At 41.2% G+C, this 22,228-nt stretch overlaps 1 protein-coding gene across 2 annotated transcripts in view; it reads right to left on the bottom strand.

Annotated features, from left to right (window-relative positions):
• The window catches only part of LOC136885999 (retinol-binding protein pinta), an 83,055-nt gene that overhangs the window by 26,593 nt on the left and 34,234 nt on the right, over positions 1–22,228 (bottom strand). For both annotated transcript variants that reach the window (XM_067158711.2, XM_067158710.2), the window contains exons 2-5: positions 17,401–17,542; positions 12,397–12,556; positions 6,760–7,018; positions 1,077–1,187 (exon numbers count right to left, since the gene is read on the bottom strand). In XM_067158711.2, coding sequence (XP_067014812.2) covers positions 1,077–1,187; positions 6,760–7,018; positions 12,397–12,556; positions 17,401–17,542 — 672 coding nt within the window. The remainder of the gene's footprint in view (positions 1–1,076; positions 1,188–6,759; positions 7,019–12,396; positions 12,557–17,400; positions 17,543–22,228) is intronic.

The following is a 22,228-nucleotide window of genomic DNA, read 5'->3' as shown; positions in this document are numbered from 1 at the left end:
TCCAGGGGGGGAAAGTGGCCCCCCTGGTCCCCCCTTGCGGGCGCCCATGAGGGGGATGTAGAACAGCAGATGGCGTAGAATGACATCAGTAAACGAATAAGTTTGAGCGGTGTCTTTAAAAGTAGGAAAGATCACAATATGAAGATAAAGTGGGAATTCAAGAGGACAAACTAGAGCAAATATTATTTTATAGGAAAGGGAGTTAGGGATTGGAATAACTTACCTAGGGTGCTGTTCAATAAATTGAAATTTCTTTGCAAATATTTAAGAAAAGGCTAGGAAGGCAACAGATAAGGAATCTGCCACCTGGGCAACTGCCCTAAATGCAGATCACTAGTGATTGATTTGATTGTAGATATATGTACTGAATAAAAGGAATGAACAATGGTGATTAAGGATCAACGTGCAGAAGAAGACAATGGTGGTATCAAAATTGGAGACAAGGATCTGGAAATAGAACACTTCAAATACTTGAGAAATGAACTGAATGGATTTGTAAATTAGTAGGAAGATACAATATGGAATAAAGTTGTACCAATGAAGGCTAAAGAAGTAATGTACAAGGGATGTTACTTAACTATAATGGCATGTGCAGCAGAAACCTGGACAGTGATTCAGAGAGATGAGAGTAGAGTACATGCAGCGGAAATGAAATCCCTGAGGAGTGTGGTACAGTACACAAAGAGGGATAGAGTGAGAAATGAAGACTTACGAAAAGAGCTAATTGTGCAAAAACTAAATGACAAACTATAACAGAACATATTGAGGTGGTTTGGACAATTTAAGTGGATGAAAGAAGAAAGACAAGCACCGGAAAGGCACATGACAGGGAAGAGAAGACGAGGAAGACCAAGATTTCGATGGATGGACTCTGTGAAGAACAGCATAGGACAACGGAACTTGGACTGGAATACAATGTTGGATGAGAAATGGTGGAGAGAGAGTGGAGAAGAAATATATCTGCCCCCAGTCGGTGTCAGCTGGAAAAGGGGAAATAATGATGATGATGATGATGATGATGATGATGATGAAGAGGAGGAGGAGGAAGAAGAAGAAATTTATGAAGAAATTCTTACCCTATTCAAGATCTTATCTTTCAGGAACGGCTTGAATATCTGAAGGAATGACTCAAACGTTGGTGGATAGTTGACGTAGTGGATGGCCTTCAAGCGCGCTGGATATCCGTTCTGAAAAACAAAATGAATCCTTTGTTATCAATGTCATATAGTTTGTTTCCTTTTTATTGCATCGCATATTTATTTAAAAACTTAGTACGTATATTCATACCTGACAGTACTATTACTTTGTCAGCATCTGTCTTCAACCTGACGCCATGGCAATAATAGTTACATTTACAGTGCATTTTTTCTGCCGGTACGCCTGTACTTAGTACCGGTACCTTATTTTGAGATTTATTGAGAGATAAACTTACTCTAAATATTCCAGCAGAAGGTACCGTGTACACGAATTGAATATTCAGTTTTGATTCTCGCAAGTTGGTGCCGTGATATGATATGATTTATTTATTTATTTATTTATTTATTTATTTATTTATTTATTTATTTATTCATTCATTTATTCATTTATTTATTTATTTATTTATTTATTTATTTATTTATTTATTTATTTATTTATTTATTTATTTATTTATTTATTTATTTATTTATTTATTTATTTATTTTCTTGGGAAACCGAAACAGTAAGATGCCGGATTACAGAGTTCTCCAATGAAAAATATATTTACAGCGGAGTATCACAATACAAACTGAAAAGCTAAATGACAGAGGAACGAAGAAAAATTAAATTAAGGATTGAAAGTGAAACGAAGTGAAGAGCTTATAGCTAGGCACAGTAAGATAAACACAGATATGGCACGTAAGTAACGGTATAGCACACTAAAAAGTAAATAAATGATTATGTACAATAGAGGGGACAGCACGCAGAAAAAAAAAGAAATGTGAAGAAAATGAGCTAGATTAAGTTAAGGAAGATTTGATTAAAGGGGACATACGAAGTGGAAAGGTCCAAGTTCCTGTCAGAAGACAGAGAGTTAAGGAGGGTTGGAATGCGGATAAATAAAGTTCTTTGAACGAGAGAGAGGCGGGTATACGAAATATGAAGGGACGGTTTTATCCTGGTTTCGTGAGTTGGGACATGAAAAGAAGGATGTAGTTTTAGGAGGGCGAAATAAACCGTTAAGAGGAATCTAAGTTCGGCAAAGGTTTAACTCTTCCAGAATCCGATTGCTGCTCAAATTTCGACAATCACATATTCTGGCTCTAACAACAGCACACAATAATAACTACACGCAGGCGATGCGATTCAGATTATTGGGTGGAGAGGTAAACCAAATGGGAGACGCGAATTCAATAATCGATAGGATGCAAGAAACCTGGTAGGCTATGAGGGCGTGAATATCGCTGATGTCAGAAAATCTATATAACAAAACGAGAAGTGGCATTGCTCTCGAGATTATGTTTTGTATATGGAGGACAAGTAACAACTATCAAACAACACTCCTAAGTGGTTTTGTTCTGGTTGGGTTGGACCGAGGAGGGAGGGAAATAGGGGATTTTAGAAGCGTGATAGAGATAGAGGAACACTTGGTAGGATTAGGCTTAAGACGCCATGTTTCACAGGATCCATAGGTTCGTAACAAAGCCGGGAACAAGAAGTTGTTCTATATCCGCAACATCAAGATGTCCACATCAATTTTCAATAAGTTGTAAGTTAAATCATTGCAACCATTGCTCAAAATTAGTAAGATAATTACTTATTTTATGTTATTGGACAAAATAAGGGAGGCTGAAAAGTTAGAAATTATCCAGTCTACGAGTAGGCCTACTTGTGATCCTGGACAACACAAAACTAGCACCGAAAATGCACGTTGTGAAAATCAAAAAAAAAAAAAAACCAAGGACAGATGACGGGGAGGAGAGGACGAGGAAGACCAAGATTACGATGGATGGACTACAGGGTCTCTTATATAAATTAAGACCGAACGCACTCTGCACTACGGCAGCTGCCTCAACCGAACGTAACGTCACGCGCGGACGCCCTGCTTTAAGCGTGTATACAATCTTACATGAAATTTTACCTTATAAAGATGCTAGAAGTATCGTCCTTCCTGGGTTACCAGGCACTGTATTGTTGGGAGATCAGAAGAATGCACATGCCCAGTGAGGCACGGGGCGAAGGGGTTTTCACCAGCTGAGCCCGAGACGCAATGGTTACCATAGTAACTTCGCTACTACCCAGGCGACTTTATATTACCTTATACTACTAGCCCTTCGCTCTTGTCAGTTGTAATCCAGCAAACTGCAAAGTGTGAGTCAATGTTTTCGTGTAGCAGATAAGAGCCGATCTGTCTGGGCAGAACAGGAAGTTCGTGCTTGCAGACCACATTCCTCATTCGTGCATTCTTCTCGTCTCCACACAGTATCTGGTACCCACATTCTAGCTGACGCGAGTGACTCCTGCCACTGTAATGTTTCCGATTACATTCGTAATGTTTTATTTCAATTCCTCCAATGTTTGAGGATTTGTTCGATACACTTTCTTCCATTTTACCAAAGAAGAAAAAAATCACACACTGTTAGATCTGCAGAACGAGGGGGAAATAGACCAGCACTGATTACTCTGTCTGCAAACACTTCCAGATTGTAACAAGGAAATCTTCTTTTGTTGAACCCACCCACACGATTATTCTTCTCCCGTTAACAGATAGAAGAACGACGTCAAAATGTCATCTCGGTACCTCTCTGCATTTGCTGCCGCCTCGAAAAATGTAGGCTCAATTTTTCGTCTTACACTAATAGCACATCAAGCACCAATCTTCCTATCGTAACAGGGAATTTCATAAAGACCATTAGGATTTTCTGCACACCAATAGCGAGATTTATGACTGTTCATACGACCATTAAGATGAAACCAGCATTTTAACATACGAAAATACACTGTTGCAGTGATAACTGTCTCGCCATGTTAACAGCTGAGATGCTGACTGGCGACTGATGCTTGCCAGGTCGAACACGTGCAGGCTGCTTGCAAGGTCAACAACTATGTGCGCGCCTCCCATACTGCAGCATACGTATCCGAGTGTAAAAACGTTGCTTCGACGGTCTCAGTTCATAAGTGGGACTCTGTACACTCTTCCCTTGATCTGACTTCATCAGTTCGTTTCGAATTCAGTCATCATCTTTCCCGGCAATAAAAGTCTTTTCCAGACATATTATTAACCTGTAAGTATGGAAGGAGTCATAGAAAACAAATCAATCATGTTCGTTGCCGGAGGAACAATGACAGTTCTACAAACAATAAAATACTTGGAAGAACAATGAACGAACGGTAACTATAACATGGGATGCTGCATGCCTCAAAGCTACCACAGAGCACGAAAGAAATGCTGTATACAATAACAATTCGTAATATTCGAATGCTGACTTCTCCTGAAGAAAAGTCACATCATATGACGTTCACAAATACTATCAACATATAAGGCGTTATCAGATCAAAAGTTTCCATTTGCGGGCGTTGCTGCAGCAGTAGTGTCGTGCCGATCTGTGTGCGTTAAATGCGGCCACGTGAACTATGGCGACGTTTTACCAAATGCGTCCAAACAGGACCAACGTGCTGTTATTCTGTTCTTGGCTGCCTAAGGACAAATACCGGTGGACATCCATCGGAGACTGTGTATGGCGCAGCATGTCTATCGAAAACCACCGTTGTGGAATGGTGCGCTAAGTTACGTGCGGGTAGCCCTTTGACGCAAGACGCCGGTCGATCTGGAAGGCCAGCCTCGTCCATTACGGACAACTCGAGCAGCCGCCCTATAGTCCTGATCTCTCCCCATGCGATTATCACTTCTTCGGTCCCCTCAAAAAAGCCTTCCTGTCGGTCGAGGATGTGCAGCAGGCGGTTACGGACTTCTTCACGCAGCAGGACACGGTATTTTACCACACGGGGATCTTCAACCTGGTGCGTCGCTGGGATGAGTGTCTCAATGCTCACGGTGATTTTGCCTGATTGTCATCCCGATTCAGGTCTGTACGGCCGTCGAACGGAAACTTTTTGATCGCCCCTTATAAAATGACAGCGAAAATTAATTTATCTGGGGCACTGTATGCCCCATGTTTCCATTCCAAGGTTTAAATGGATTCGTGCTATACTGTTGTACACCCCGTAGAACCAGCCTTTAGGAATATCCAGGCCCTAAATCAGGGGCGGTGCATGGTATTGTTGCAGGGTTGCACAACTCCCAATAATTTTACACTTCATTTGTCATTTTTTCTTCTAATGTGTTGGTTTAATAAACCTAACATATATTCGAAAACATGTTAAAGTCAACCCTCCTTGATCGTTCGCTGTAGTAATGCTTCGTAACGGACCAACAAACGCTGCTGGCTTCGAATCAAACTCAGAGGGTTTGCTTTCCTACGCCAACTCTCTAGCGGACAGCGCGGTGCAATCTACCTGCGCAAGGACGAGCCTAAGCCTGCATAGCATCAGGTAGCATGCTCGCCACTAGCGGTCTCAGGCAGTTGCACAAGACTAGCAAGTCCCCTACTGAGAAACGGTTCCAAATGTCCCCGTTAGATTGCGCCACTCTGCAGAGATTACTTCATTCCTACTTTCTCTCATCTCGCAAAGGTAATTTAATTTCCATGTTTTAAATTTACAATTTTTGCTTTACGTTGCACCAACGCAGATAGGTCTTACGGTGACGATGGGATAGGAAAGGGCTAGGAGTTGGAAGGAAGCGACTATGGCTTTAATTAAGGTACAGCTTTTGTCTGGTGTGAAAATGACAAACCACGGAAAACCATCTTCAGGGCTTCCGACAGTAGTGTTCGAACACACCATCTCCCGAATGCAAGCTCACAGCTACGCCACCCTAACCGCGCGGCGAACTCGCTGGGTAATTTCTTTTTCACGCCATACCAGACCACCCACAATAATACCAACACCTTGCTTCAATGAAAAGCAGAAGGGAAAATTTTCAATTCAAGTGAGGCAAAAGTAACTTTGCCAGGCTGAGTGGCTCAGACAGTTAAGGCGCTGGCATTCTGACCCCAACGTGGCAGGTTCGATCCTGGCTCAGTCCGGTGGTATTTGAAGGTGGTCAAATACGTCAGCTTCGTGTCAGTAGATTTACTGGCATGTAAAAGAACTCCTGCAAGTTGCTTTACGTCGCACCGACACAGTTAGGTCTTATGGCGACGATGGGACAGAGAAGGGCTAGGAATGGGAAGGAAGCGGCCGTGGCCTTAATTCAGGTACAGTCCCAGCATTTGCCTGGTGTGAAAATGGGAAACCACGGAAAACCATTTTCAGGGCTGCCGACATTGGGGTTCGAACCTACTATCTCCCGAATACTGAATACTGGCCGCACTTAAGCGACTGCAGCTATCGAGCTCGGTAAGAACTCCTGCAGGACTAAATTCTGGCATCTCGGCTTCTCCGAAAACCGTAAAAAGTCGTTAGTGGGACGTAAAGCCAATAACATTATTATTATTATTATTATTATTATTATTATTATTATTATTATTATTATTATTATTATTATTATTATTATTATTATTAAGAGTAACTGTAGTTACAGTGTATAATTAACCTCTTATTTCCTGGGTTGTAATCGCCAGATATATTTCAGTTTTAGTAGAAATGTAATTCATTACGTAACGATAGTAGAGTTTCTTGTTATTTCTGTAAGCTATTAAAATGTGACACTGCCCTAAATGGTTATCAAAATGTTCTCACCTGGAAGCACATCATAGTTTTCTTGATGAGGGTAGGCTGTAGTTGCATGGCGTGCGATAAGGTGACACCATCCATGTCCATGAGGAAGACGGACCCGTTGATCATAGATATGTCGTCTTCTATCATCATGATATCAGCCAGCAGAAGAGTTAACTTGAACATATGCATGGCATTCAGTCTGCTGGGGTCGTAGCGTCCCATCCGCTGGAGAAGCACCCTCCGTCCAAGCTTGTCTGGTTCGGGAAGCGGTAACAGAACTCTGAAATAAAACAAAACACTTACAGGAACACCAGTTGTTTTACGCTCGATATGGGTTGTCTCTTGGGGAAGGAGTACGGATGTAATGGAGTGCACTCGAACGCAGTCCGGTCATGCAGGAAATGAAGAAACGAAGTAGATGTATAGAACAGACGGTAAAGGAAACCAGAGAAGACATTGGAAAAGGATTCATAATTCAAGGAGAGGAAATCAAAACCCTGAGATTTGCCGATGCTATTGTTATTTTATCTGAGTTTGCGGAAGATCAGGTGACATTGCTGAATGGTATGGACAGAGTCTTGGGTAAGGAGTACAAGATGAAAATAAATAAGTCGAAAACAAAAGTAATGGAGTGCAGTCCAACGAAGTCAGGTGATGCTGGAAATATTAGATTAGAAAATGAAGTCTTAAAGGAAGTAGATGAATATTGTTACTTGTGTAGTAAAATAACGATGGTAGAAGTAAGGAGGACAGAAAATGCAGACTAGCACAAGCAAAGGAGGTCTTTCTTAAGAAAAGAAATTTACTTTTTGAACAATCATATAGAGCAGGGCCTCTCAAACGCCCAAAATCTCACGCGTGCAAACTGCGGCGCTGAGTTCCTGTGCACAGTGCATCGGTCCCACGCGGCTCGGCTCGGACCAACGCTTCGTATCTGGGCTACTCGGCTAAGCTCGGCTCAACTCGGCTCGGATTTGGAGCGCTACGGAGCCAGTGAGGAAAAGGGAGACAGGCGGAGCGAGCGAAACAGGCGTGGGGAAAGGGAGAGACAGCGCTATTGCTCCAAATCGAGGAGTGGGGGGGTCTGCACTCTGGTCAACCAAGCGAAGTGGTTTTTTGCACCGTGCACAGTGATGGAACCCTGAGAGGCCCTGACATAGAGATTAGAAAGATGTTTTGAGCACGTTCGTATGTAGGAAATGAAGTCTTAAAGGAAGTTGTAAAATAACGAACAATGACAGAAGTGAGGAGGACATAAAATGCAGACTATTACAAGCAGATAAAAGGCCTTTCTTAAGAAAAGAAATTTGCTTTTTGAACATTGATATAGGATTTAGAAAGATGTTGTTAAATACTTTCCTCTGGAGCGTGTCATTGTAAGGAAGTGAAACATGGACAATAACTAGCTCAGAAAGAATGAAAATAGAAGATTTTGAAACGTGGTGTTACAGAAGAATGCTGAAAGTGAGATGGATAGATCCAATCACGAATGCAGAGGTACTGAATCGAATTGTCTCTTAACAGAAGTGGTCTGTCCCGGAAATTATTTACAATAGGACTAACACGGGATTGTCCCTCGTTAATTAACATCACGGAAGATGTTGGAAATGGCCTCATCTCAAGAAATAAAAACTGAGGATCCAAAACTGATGACTCCACTTCACTCAGAAACCACCGTCATTCTCAAGACGAGAAGGTTCGTCTGGACGCTTTAACGAATGCACACAACAGTAAATTTGCAAGGACACAGATGCAGGTCCTTTTCCATAATGTTTCAACACGATGATCTCTTAATTCACACTTTGCACCAGATAAATGGCGTCGGGACTTCATCGGACTTCGTTCCAGTTTTTCCTTCACTCCAGCAATGTTTTCTGGTGCTCGAACTCTTTTCGGATAGTGACGGTTTCTATACGCTACAGAGCCCGTATCACGCCATTTTGCCCCTAAGGTTTTCATTGCAGAGTTTGCTGGCGGCTTTGCCAAAACACGTCCAATCTCATATCGTTGCACACAGAGTTCCACACAGGCTTTCCACGAATCGTGCTTCACGTAACACTCAACAATAAACACGCGCTGTTTTATCGTGAGCACCATTTTGTGTTGCATTCAACTGGTCACTAAACACGTCTGCTCCTCTCACTCACTCACACAGCGACGTACTCGGGAGATGCGGGAGATGCGCACGCGCAGACATGTGACAGCAACCGAGTAGTGAATCGAAATCACAGCATTTCCTGTGATGGACAGTTCTCCTATTGATTAACAAGGGTCTATTCCACGTCAGTCTTATAAATATTTTTTCCGGCCAATTTTATTTTGTCCATTTTATATATGCATCAGTCCTGTGCACATGAACCTCAACTCAATTCTTATCGCAAAAATAACTTGTGCTAAGTAAACACGAATATACCTGTTAATATTGATGCTTGTAGACATGAGCTTATGCCGTATCTCGAAAACAACGTGAAATTCTATACATTTCGCACAGAACTTAGCTCACCGTCTTCAGAAAAAAACCGATTGTTCACGAGGAAGTCTTCTACAATAATGACGGTTTGAGTTTAAGAATGCTTTACCATTCGAGCCACGGCCGACTAGATCCCTCGCTGCGCTCCAGAGCGACGCATCAAGTCGGCCGTGTTCGAGCCACCGCCGTCTCAATCCTATATAGTGATTTAGACGGCGGTGGTTCGAGCCACGGCCGACTGGATACCTCGCTGCGCTGTTCGAGCTATATTGGTACTCCCCTTCGTCACCAGGTGGCTCGCTGTATGCTGACACAGCGCTCCAGGCGGGAGCTGACGACAACATTAAGCTCCAATCACGGCCAATTAGATCCCTCGCTGCGCTTCTTAGCTAGAGCGACGCATCAAGTCAGCCGTGCTCCAATTAAGATGTTCTATCACACCGCGTGTGCGTGAGAAGTAACAAAGAGTACTTAAGACGAATCAGGGAGGAATGTGGCAGAATAAATAAATAGAAAATAAAATAAAATGCAACGTAAACCCCAGGATAGAACAGAACAGAGCTGAAGAATGGAAAGAAAGTATGTGGAAAACAGGCAGAGGATGATGATGATGTGAAAGAGTGTGGGAAGGGGCATAACCGATGTACACACGTTATGAAAGTACGACACATAATACACTCATGTTCATAAAAACCAGAACAGGTGGTGGTGGTGATTATTGTTTAAGAGGAAGTACAACTAGGCAACCATCCTCTATATAACACTAATCAGAGGGAAAATATGGAAGGGGTCCGACACTTCGAAGAATGAAGGTATCGGCCAAAGGAAGACGAGGGCCACGAAGGGCGTGAAAATGAAAGACTCCCTAGCCCTCGCAAACCTAATAGCGTCGGGTTCGGAAAAGAACAAGAGTTGACCAAGGGAGGTCTGAGAGGATAGGTGAAAGTGAGGAGCCTGGCACAAGTAAGTGGAAGCAATGCCAGCACTCAGCTGGAGGCCCCGTGGTCGCCAACCCACGCTCAAAAGTTCAGATCCCCTGAGGCCCCTTTTAGTCGCCTCTTACGACAGGCAGGGGATACTGCGGGTGTTATTCTACCGCCCCCACCCACAGGAGAATCATAAAAACCAGAACACCCTGAAAGACTACAGATAGGAAGTTCATACTCACAGGACATATGCATTAGTACCGGTATGTTCTGAAGAAATTATTAGCATTTGAACCATGTCGGCCCTTAGGTTCAAGGTCCACATCGATATCTCGGCACACCACCACCAACTGGTAAAATGTGGCTGCAGCTCTCGTTGGCGCTATAAACCGAAGGTAATGGATCAGTGTGACTTGAGCAGACGTGAAGGATGCCTCGCAGACGTATGCGAGAACCGTACCGTTAGATGAGTGAGTTTGAAAGAGGGCGCATTACTAGCATGAGAGAACGTGATGTATCAATCCGGGAAATTGCTGCTCCTGTAGGACGAAGTGTGTCGGCAGTGCAACGGGTGTGTACAGATCGGTTCACAGAAGGCCGTAGTACTCGACGAGATGGGTCTGGTCGTACCACCCAGACCACCCTCCGAGAAGATCGACACCTCATCCGAATGGTATTACAGGAGAGATCTGCGCCCTCTTCGGCTCTGGCGCAACAGCGGAACGGTGTAACACATCGTACACTATCAAGAGGGGCAGTACATCGCCGTTTATGACGGTCTGGGTTACCGGCGCATTGTCCACTTCTCTGTCTACCTTTGACTAAGGTGCATGAACAAGCTAGACTGTAATGGTGTATGGAACGACGTCACTGGAGACAGGAATGGCAGCAGATAGTGTTTTCGGTCGAATCCAGGTTCTGTTTGTTTGAAAATGATGGCAGCATTTTGGTTCGCCGTAGACAGGGGGGAGAGGCATCACATTGACTGCATTCACACAAGACACACAACTCAAGGCCTTATGGTGTGGGGTGCTATTGGGAACAACCACAAATCACATTTGGTGCGTGTCCCGGGCACTGTGACCAGTTTGACCTACATGAATGAAATTCTGCGACCCATAGCCATACCCTTTATGCACGACACCCCAGACGCTATATTTCTTTTTCATTTTTTCTTTTGTTGCAAGTTGCTTTACGTCGCACCGACACAGGTCGGTCTTATGGCGACGATAGAAAGGAAATGGTTAGGAGTGGGAAGGAAGCGGGCGTGGCCTTACGTTTTCTGCCTGGTGTGAAAATGGGAAACCACGGGAAACCATCTTCAGGGCCATGGGCGCCCATATGACAGCTTGTAGGGGGGGGGGTTGGCAGACCTGGGGGTACGTAGTATTTTTAATATTTTGGAAGATAAATGGCGACTTGTATTCTGCGGTAGAATAACCCACGGTATCCCCTGCCTGTTGGTGGGACGGTACTACAGCTTCTACGCAATACTGACATTTAAATAATTTTCTTGAAAGAAAAACACCTGACTACACTAGATTTTTGCCTTTCCCTGAGAGCTAGGGGAGGGGGCCGCGGCCCCACCTTGCCCCCGGATATGGGCGCCTTTGTTCAGGGCTGCCGACAGTGGGGTTCGAACCCACTATTTCCCGAATACTGGATCCTGGCCGCACTTAAGCGACTGCAGCTATCGATTTCGGTACGCCATATTTCAGCAGGACAATGCACCACCACTTGTTGTCACATGATGTCAGACTGTTGTCCTGGCCCATCCGATCACCGGACTTGCCGCCAATTGAAAATGTGTAGGATATGGTGAAACGATGGATGCGGCGCTGTGACCCAGTGCCAACCACCAAAGATGAACTGTGGAACCAGGTGACTGCAGCATGGATGGCTATACTCCAGGACGCCATTCGCGCCCTATAAGCGTCGATGTCATCACGCATGGAACAAGTTATCAGTGTCCATGGAGGACCCAGGACACATGCTGAACCTAGGTGACTGAAGTGCTGATAGTTTCTGCAGAGCATACTAATGAACATGTACTGTGGATATGAACTTCCTATTTCTAGTGTTATGTTTTCTATGAAGATGAATGTACATGAACCATCTGGTGATGACGAACGTACGAAGTTCTCTGCGAAATATAAAGGGTTTCACATTGTTTTCTTGACACTAAGCCCAAAAGCCCAGTCTACAAGAATGTACCTTCAAATCTCCATCGACAGTCGTTTATAAAACAGATAGTACACTTACCCGAGTTTGAGCATTTCCTGCATCTCGGATTGCAAGGGATCTCTACAGGCGAAGTACTCTGGTATAGCAGTCCTCATTGTATAGAAACAGTCCAATTTCTCCTTAGTTCTCTCCAGGCTGAACTTACAGCCACGGAGGAAGGCAAGCAGGAACTGATCATCTGCAAAACAAACCACATATTCAGCAAGGAGTACAGAAGGAGAGGAAAAATTGAATCGTGATACCAAACCAACTACAGTCGTCGCCTGCTATGAATGGAGCGACAAACAACGCAATGCTGCACGTCCACTGTAAGTAAACTATAGTACACTCATGGTGAGGAAAGGGAAATAGGGAATGTTTGGGTGTAGATTTTGTCCAACCTAGAGGATGCAGGAGAAGCAGACGAGGCAACATCGCGCGTGTTTGTCTTCCAGAAGGTGTGGCTGGTGACGTTACACACACACAGAGGTTACTTCCAGCACCATTTTCTCGGGAACTGATTAACCCGCCATCGGTATCGTTGTTAGGTAGCCCCTAACAAAAACATTCCTTATTAAGAAAAGTTTTTTGGTTTAAGACTCAAACTTTTCAAACTCCAGGTATTCTCAAATGAGTTTATGAGTCACATGTTTTCCTTCGTTACGCGATGATTCACGCACACGTGTCACGTGGAGGAGTGGGGGAAGTGCGTTCTGTCTGGAGTGTTAGTCCGCGCCTCGCTACGATACCGGTCGCGTCACAGGCAGTGTTAGGAGCATTCTAGCCTCGATACCTTTGGCGTCACAGTTTTTGCGCATTCCGTGCTGGTGTAATGTTTTAGTAAACAGTATCACAGTGAAATTATAATGTCTAATAGGCCTAGTGAATCTCTTATTTTGAGCTGGATTGAAGAATCTTGCCCTGGAAATCGTAAAGCCACATCTGTTGAGACGTGCTTTAGTCGATGTTCTGTCAATTGGTCTCAGAAATTCCATCAAAAATATCTTTGGACAAGAACTTCCCGTCAGAAATCCGACACCAGCAGCCCCAGGTAAGTATTGCTAACAGTTCTCACTTCTCCATTTTTACAAGTATCTAATTGAACACTTTGTAAAACTTGTTTATAATCATTACCAAAAAAAGCTATGGTGTTTGCTGTATATATTTTCAGACGTTCCCGGGCGGAAACCAAGATGTGCCTACTCCCAGTTCGAAAAAACCGATTTAGGTCAGCTCGCTGTGATGCGTGCAAACGTGCAAAGAGCACACTGGACTAACAAAAGTAGTATGCAGTGAATGTTTTTCACAAGAAGTTGAAAGAAATGAGTGAACAGGACAATGATACAAAATAATGAGGTTTACAAATCATGTTAAAATTTGATTTGTACTGTAATATGTATTTGTAATGCCAAGGATTTTTGTTACTTTTCATAATATTTAGTAATAGTTATGTAAATTTATATAAATTGTTAACATAAAACCAGTCTGTTAAAACAAAATTATAATTACCTTCTAAACGAACGAAAACAGTGTACGAGTCGAAATTGTAATAGCAAATATTTAGGTAATAAACAATTGTGGATATATACAAATATGTAAGTATATATACTAAATAACCGAATACTAGTATAATTTATTCAAACTGCCGAGAAGAGCTCGTATAAGAACTAAAATCATACACCAAGGCGATGTTAGGGAGCCCCTATACACGCTACCTCTCGCGTAAGTGCGGACAACGATACCGATGGCGGGTTAAAATGTTTCTATGGTTAAACGTGCTGGCTATACTGGCTTCTCCTAATCAAAGGAAACAAGTAACTGCAATGTAATTGTGAAGAAATGTGCACGATGTAATCCCGCCACAATACGTATGGCATTTATGTGTTTGATCAGCGCCGACAATAACTCCGTAGAAACAGTTTTCCAAACACCCTTGCGTCTCTGACGATCATAATTATATAATGCCAGGTTATGTTTACTTTGGTTTTTAAGGATATAATATGACATTACGGCTATAAAATAAATTTTTATGAAAAAACTAGTGCACTGTTTATGATTATAGTCTACTTTACATTTTATAAAAATGCAATTATTGTCGAGCGCATAAAACGTTCATTTTATTTATTTATTTATTTATTTATTTACAAAACACACTCACATATAATGAGAATATTTTATTTTTCTTTATTACAACTCACCTGTCATTATTCATGTTTTTATGGGATTGTGAAGAATACGTTTACAATTCCTTGTAAATGGAATCATTGACTCCGTCTGTTATTTTTATATGTCACTTGTTCCGTTTAATTTTGCTCCCATTTCCATAATTATATTTAAAAAACGAATGGTAAAATATTTCAGTAATATGAACAGTGACAGGTGAGTTGTAATAAAGTAAAATAAGATATTCTCAAAATAGCATAATAAACTGTCTTGAAAGAAACAAAGTAGTATGTTTTGTATGTAAATAAATAAATAAATAAACTGTTACGGTACCTTCTTTCATCTTAATTTCCTGCATTCAAATTTGATATCCGTGCATACTTTAGCGGAAAGTATAATTATTCTTTTGATAGTGCTGGTAAGAGTATTACAGTAGTTTAATTTAATATGGCCTATATTGACGGAAATATGGGTCATTATTTCTTACAATGGTTGAGCGCGGTGAAATCATGGTTGAGACCGCTAACATTTCAGCCAGCCTTCGCACACAAAAATAACAAAGAAACTAGAGAATTTGACCCTCACTACGTTGACATATACAGTATGTCTGTGTGGTTCCTCCCCTCATTCCCGTCTCTCTTCATTGGCGAGCCAGGGGGACGTACTGACAGGCGGGGAAGCAAGTACCTTCCCCTCCGCGTGTGTTTCGTTCATGCTACATATCCCGTACTTCGCGCTCTCCACCTCCCCTCACTCTTCAGATGTGTGTATGGGTTACGCGTCTGAGGGCTGTACTGATTTCTTGCCTGAAATGATAATTTCTGGCCACAAAATACTAAAGATCTCGAGTGTACGAACATCCATTTGTTTCGATTGTAAATGGTAAGTGACAAGGAATGTACGAGAGAGTGGGGAATAGGAGTACAGGTGGTAGAATATTATGAGTTCGTTCAGTGTTACCCAGCGGTTTAGTTCGAGAACACTGTTCCGGATTTTCTGTTTCTTTAGAATATTATTATTACGGATTTTGCAGTTCAGTAACAAAACTGTTTGAAGTCCAGTAAGCAATTTTTCAGGAGCCTTGTACATATCGTCCAGCCTTTAAAACCACACAGAAGGGCATAACTGAATGTTGAGATCTCTACTGGTGAATATGGCTCTCATACCGTTGAACAAATGTCTGGCTTGCCCAATGCTCAGTCACTAAGTCCCAAGATATTTGAAGGATGGCACTTGTTGAACAATTGTGTTGTGAAGGGAGGCCTGCTTAGGTGTTTTCGAAAATACAATCAGCTTGGGTTTGCCAATATTCACGAGCAGACCAAATGCTGCACTTATTCTTACGATGTTATTAATAATAATTTGAACACAAGGGTTTCATCAGCAAAGCGGATGTTATTAATGATATTGCCATTTATCCCTAATGTTTCCGCTTCCGTAACGTAATGCTTTTCACTGTTAGCTGCCTTCCTCGGGGCCCATGGTTCGATTCCCGGTACTGCCAGAAATTTAATAATAGCAGGAGGGGCTGGCATCTGGTTAAAATGGTACACGTAGCTCACCGCCATTGGGGGTATGTGCCTGGAAAGAGCTGCATACACTATGAATGAGGGCACGAGTTTACTTTCCTTACTACCCTTAATTTTCCAACTTTAATGCTTACTCATAACTCTGCACGAAGAACAAGTACTTTAGATAGTTTTATACAACTTTGTTGTTACTAGTGGTATTGTGTTTATGGTCAGTAGTATTGCGAAAATTTCGCAAATTTTGAGGTGGGAAAATTACACAGTAAGGAGACGAGATGCTCGATTACGCTCTATGTTCCCCAGGGCCGGCGACAAGGGGGTGGGCAGAGGGGCCAAATGCCCAGGTGCCCAGGACCAAAGAAATTAATTAATAATAATTTAAAATTTTAATAAATTTAAATGCCAATAAGAATGCTAACTTCTGTTGTTTAAAAGTGAAACAACAAATTAAAGTAGAGCGTGTGTCACTACGCAGCAGAGAAATATGACGTTAGCGTTGTAGTTGTTGTTTTGTTGTTGGTATTGTTGCTGTTGGTGTTGTCGTCGTCACCAATTTTATACCAATTTTATACAATATTTTTGGGGATAAATGTGAAAGAATGTGCACTAATTTTGCAACAAAATGGCACAAAGTTTTGTTCTACAAATGACCGCAATGCTTGCTTCGAAATATACATCAAAAAATACATCAACTTTACACTAAGACTACACCAATTTTGAACCAAGATATTTGTGGGGTAAACAAAAAGAAAATTGCACAAATTTTGCATTAAAATGAAACCAAGGAGATTCTACAAATGCACCCAAATCCTTGCTGGAACTGTGGAGCATTTTTGAAGCAAAGTTGGTTGAACAGTGGTGCTGACAATAAAGAAGGTCGAAAGAGAAACTTTGGAATATTTTTTGCGCGAAATTAGTGCAGAAATTGTCTGATTGATGTACTTCATTTTTGTGTAACTTTCGGTGTAAAATGTCACTTCCCTTGCACCAACTTTGTTGGTGTAAAAATTTTGGAAATGAATATGAAAAATATGAATTATGGTGCAGTTTTGGTGCATTTTTCATTGATGTTAAATCGGTGCATCCATTACCACCACAAATACAACGCGTTTGCACCGTTAAAATGTTTGCACGAATTTTACATTATTATTACACCAATTTTTGGGGCAAGCTCCATCGCCAGGGGTTATAAAATAACCTGCAAGTTTGCAGTTCTGATCTTCGTTAAGTGAAAGTTGGGGATTTAGGGGACCTCTCAGTTGCGTAGGGGTCGGAGAATCCTTGTCACCAGGCCTGATGTTCACAGCTGTCTGTGGAGTGAACGTGTGACATGTTTAATTGGGACACTCACCTAGTCTTGCTGTAATATGCGGTTGTTTCTTGAGCCATTCCTTTATATGCTCCAAGTCTACAACTGTACGATGTGGTTCTTCTCCTATTTCTTTCCGTGCTATTTCCTGGAGTTCAGGAGATAGAGGTCGTAAGGTAGACATCTGGGAAAGAAAAAGAAACTGAAGTACTGATACTAAAATCCTTCAACAAATCTAGCATATACAATTTTTGTCCTAGTGTCAGAAACTCAAAAATAAGTGAAGTGAGGATCGTAGCCCAAAGTAATATGAGCCCCTTAATATATAACTTGAGAAAATTTCTAAGTTGATATCAAGGTAAGCAAGGTGTTAATGAGGGAGGAAAGAAAACCGAATTTACCAGATTTGCTGACGACATGGTAGTCCTAATAGAAACTGAGAAAATTTTGAATATCATGCTGGAAAAATCGATCAGATCGTGTGAAAACTTTGGTATGAAAATTAACGGAAAAAAGACTAAAGCAATGATCATGAGTAATGTGACGAAGGGCCTATTTATCTGGGAAGTTCCTGTCTCGGAACGGGTACACCACAAACTGGGTATAGTATTACTTCATTAGACCGTGCAAGGGTTGCTACACCATGACATGTGGTGGGGAGCACATGTAAGAGTTAAGAAGCTTAACATAAATGCGCAATGCTAAAAGTAACTAAATAGTAGAGACGGACAAATAACTCGTACGTTCATGAAGTGATGGTTCAAGCACAAGTTCCCAAAGAATGGGTTATTACTTCAAAATTATGCCTAATGGAAACGTGCTTCACCCATACATTCAGTGCATTGACAGAACAAACTTCCTGCTAACATAACTTCATTTTAACATGCGCAGTGGAATGTCAAAATCATAAAAAATAACAATTACGTTCACTAAAACACACTTGCTAGTTACAATTCGTGACCAGCAGGTCATCAGAAAATTTTTCAATCTGTGGTTTAGATTTCCTTTGTTACTTAATGTAAACTCCAACTGGGACATTGCCGCATTTTTAGATTAAATGCTTGACCTAAGTAATACATGGGTTTCGAAGGAAGCTAACGGGATAATATTCCTCCGGGGAAGGTATTAATGAGTACAAAATTAATTTTGACAAGAAAAACAAGTCAATGATTTTTAGAAAACCGAATTAGCGTACAGTAAGTATTAAGACTATTTATTTATTTATTTATTTATTTATTTATTTATTTATTTATTTATTTATTTATTTATTTATTTATTTATTTATTTATTTATTTATTTATTTATTTATTTATTTATTTGTCATAAGTCTGCACATAGTTCTCCTCCATATTCACAGACACTAAGCATATGGCTACATGAATGCATGAATGAGTTGATAATGAATGATTCCATGGCTGAATTGAATTGTCATGCATGCATGAATGAATGAACACTTATCTCCAAGTCACGGATAACCACCAACTGAGAAGAGAGCATTCGAGTCGCTGAATAAATGGATGGGTGGGTTTATGCATGAATAACTCTAAAATCTACCTTAATTTGCGGCACCATTCCACATGTAAGGGCCGCGCCTATAACTACTCCCCAATCGTGTTATCCACCCCTGGTGAGAAAAGGAGCCACCTTCCCAGTATCAAGACAAATAACTATGTGTATACCATCGCTGCCAAACTAACCTATTTCCAAGGAGAAATGTTTTAACCAAATAACCATTTATAAAAAATTTACATAAGCAAAGTTAATCAACATGATAAAAATAATTATGTATTATTATTATTATTATTATTATTATTATTATTATTATTATTATTATTATTATTATTATTATTATTATTATTACAACTTCCCCCATGCGGAGGCTGCCACAAGGACAAAGTATGTCGACTACACAGTATTTTGTCTTCTAAGTTACTGTTGACTTTGCTAGTGTGCCAGGTAGAAGATTCCCCAAAGGCTCAGGAATAGATTTGCAATACGGTTCGTCAGATGTTATATAGATGATTGCGGAGTATGGTCACTGAACCTCGTAAAATCAATCTAAGGGATCTAACCTACAGTATGTAGATGGACACCTAACAGTGTATACAAAGATAGTGAAATAGGGTGGGTATGGAAGGAATATAGGAGTCCGAGAAACAAGATCACAAAATTGTAGTTACTCGATGAACAACTGACGAGTTCACACACAGGAAGGTTCCCATATTACATGAGTATCATTTAGTGTTCAAGATATATATCGAAACAGAATTACTGTCCTTCATTAACCCGTAGCAAGATCGCATAAAAAAGTTGAATTATGGCCACACAGTGTGATCAACTCCCTAAACTCCGTCAGCCTACCAAAGAAAAGATGAATGAAAAATGAAAGTTACACATAGTGTTTCTCGATCATTTCTCGCCTGAAGGAAGGTAGAATTCAGTGGACGAGGAGCCAGTTCTGCCCAGCAAATAGTGAGTGTTGTGCTCATGCATCCAGTTGGAATAACAGTCTCAGTTCAACCTGCCGAGGATGGCAGGTGTTGCGTATTTATATGATCGCAAGCTGCTTCGAGAAGCTACGGGGTATAAATTTGAAGAAACTGACGTAATGGAGGCGGAGGAGTCAACTGATCGACCAAGATGACGGCCAGTAAGAAGTCGACAGGTAAAGGCAGTGGATGTAAATAGAAGTACGGGAGATATGTGAGATAAATCTATAAAACATGTGCATCACGGCACAGTAAGAAGGATGTAACAGCAAAGATAGTTCTCTCAGGTGAAAAAATAGAGCAACTATCTGCATTCAGAGCCTTCGTGGCTCAGGCGGCAGCGCGTCGGTCTCTCACTGCTGGGTTCCGAGGTTCAAATCACGGTCACTCCATGTGAGATTCGTGCTGGACAAAGCGGAGGCGGGACAGATTTTTCTCAGGGTACTCCGATTTTCCCTGTCATCTTTCATTCCAGAAACACATTCCAATCACATTTCATTTCCTCTGTCGGTCATTAATCATTGCCCCAGAGAAATGCGACAGGCTTCGGCAGCCGGCACATTTCCTATCCTCGCCGCTAGATGGGGGCTTCATTCATTCCATTCCTGACCCGGTCGAATGACTGGAAACAGGCTGTGGATTTTCATTTGCATCTGAATTCAGATATTTAAACATGAAGCACAATCAAAAGTCCTCTATACTGTTTGGAGGAGGTGAAGAGCATACATGAAGTAAAGGGTACTGATGAAAGTGCCACTGAATATGGATCTTAAGAAGAAGTTAGTGAAGTGCTTAGTATGGAGCGTTGCCCATTGTGGGTCTGAGACTAGAATTTTGAGAAGGGAGGAAGAAAGAAGATTGAAATATTTTGAAATGTGGGTATGGAGAGAAATGGAGATCAACTGGCAAGACAAATTAAGGAATTAAGTAGGTATTGGAAAGATTAGGGACGACAACACTGATAAACATTCAAAAGATAAAGAATCAATCAATCACTACTGATCTGCATTTAGGGCAGTCGCCAAGGTGGCAGATTCCCTATCTGTTGTTTTCCTAGCCTTTTCTTAAATGATTGCAAAGAAACTGGAAATTTATTGAACATCTTACTTGGTAAGTTATTCCAATCCCTAACTCCCCTTCCTATAAATGAATATTTGCCCCAATTTGTCCTCTTGAATTCCAACTTTATCTTCATATTGTGATCTTTCCTACTTTTAAAGACACGAACCAAACTTATTCGTCTACTGATGTCCTTCCACGCCATCTCTCCACTGACAGCTCGGAACATACCACTTAGTCGACCAGCTCGTCTCCTTTCTACCAAGTCTTCCCAGCCCAAACTTTGCAACATTTTTGTGACGCTACTCTTTTGTCGGAATTCGCCCAAAACAAATCGAGCTGCTTTTCTTTGGAATTTTTCCAGTTCCTGAATCAAATAATCCTGGTAAGGGTCCCGTACACTGGAACCATACTCAAGTTGAGGTCTCACCAGAGACAAATATGCTCTCTCCTTTACATCCTTACTACAACCCCTAAATACTCTCATAACCATGTGCAGAGATCTGTACCCTTTATTTACAATCATATTTATGTGATTACCCCAATGAAGATCTTTCCTTATATTTATACCTAGGTATTTACAATGATCCCCAAAGGGAACTTTCACCCCATCAACGCAGTAATTAAAACTGAGAGGACTTTTCCTATTTGTGAAACTCACAACCTGATTTTTATCCCCATTTATCATCATACCATTGCCTACTGTCACTGTTACGTCACTGGTTACGTCACTGTTTGCGAAGGAAATTTTTATTAACACAGGCACTGGAAGGAAAAGTAGCAAGAAGAAGGTTGGGAAGAAGAAAGAGATATCAGATGACGGACAGTGTGAAAATTAATGGAAGATACTGGATGACTAAAACGATGGCAGAAAACAGATCAGCTTGGAAAATGCATGCGAAATAAACCTGCTAATAGACAAAGAACCGATTATAATGATAATATCATTTAAGAATATGAAGATATAATATCGATATCCTCAATGAATTAGAGGTTGCTTCGGTGTAACATCTTAGGTTATATCCTTCATTTTAATACTATTACTAGTGTTTGAATGTTTACCTTTAAGGGAAGTTAGGACTGAATTTATAAAAAATATTAATTATTGATAGAATTCAATGAAATTTGGTTTGTGGTCTCTTAACGGTGACATAAGGCCATATAGCAATTTTCAGGAAAATATCAACAGAACTTTCTGAGAAATTAACACTTACAATTTAATTTTTTTTAAATCGATAAGTATAAAAGATGCTCCAGCTGAACAGTTACTTCAAGTATCACATTGAAAACCGGAAACTTCAAGGAATGGAAAGAATTTTAAC

This window comes from Anabrus simplex, chromosome X (genome assembly GCF_040414725.1).
Source record: "Anabrus simplex isolate iqAnaSimp1 chromosome X, ASM4041472v1, whole genome shotgun sequence".
Taxonomy (NCBI): domain Eukaryota; kingdom Metazoa; phylum Arthropoda; class Insecta; order Orthoptera; family Tettigoniidae; genus Anabrus; species Anabrus simplex.
This window is presented reverse-complemented; position numbering and strand designations above follow the sequence as displayed.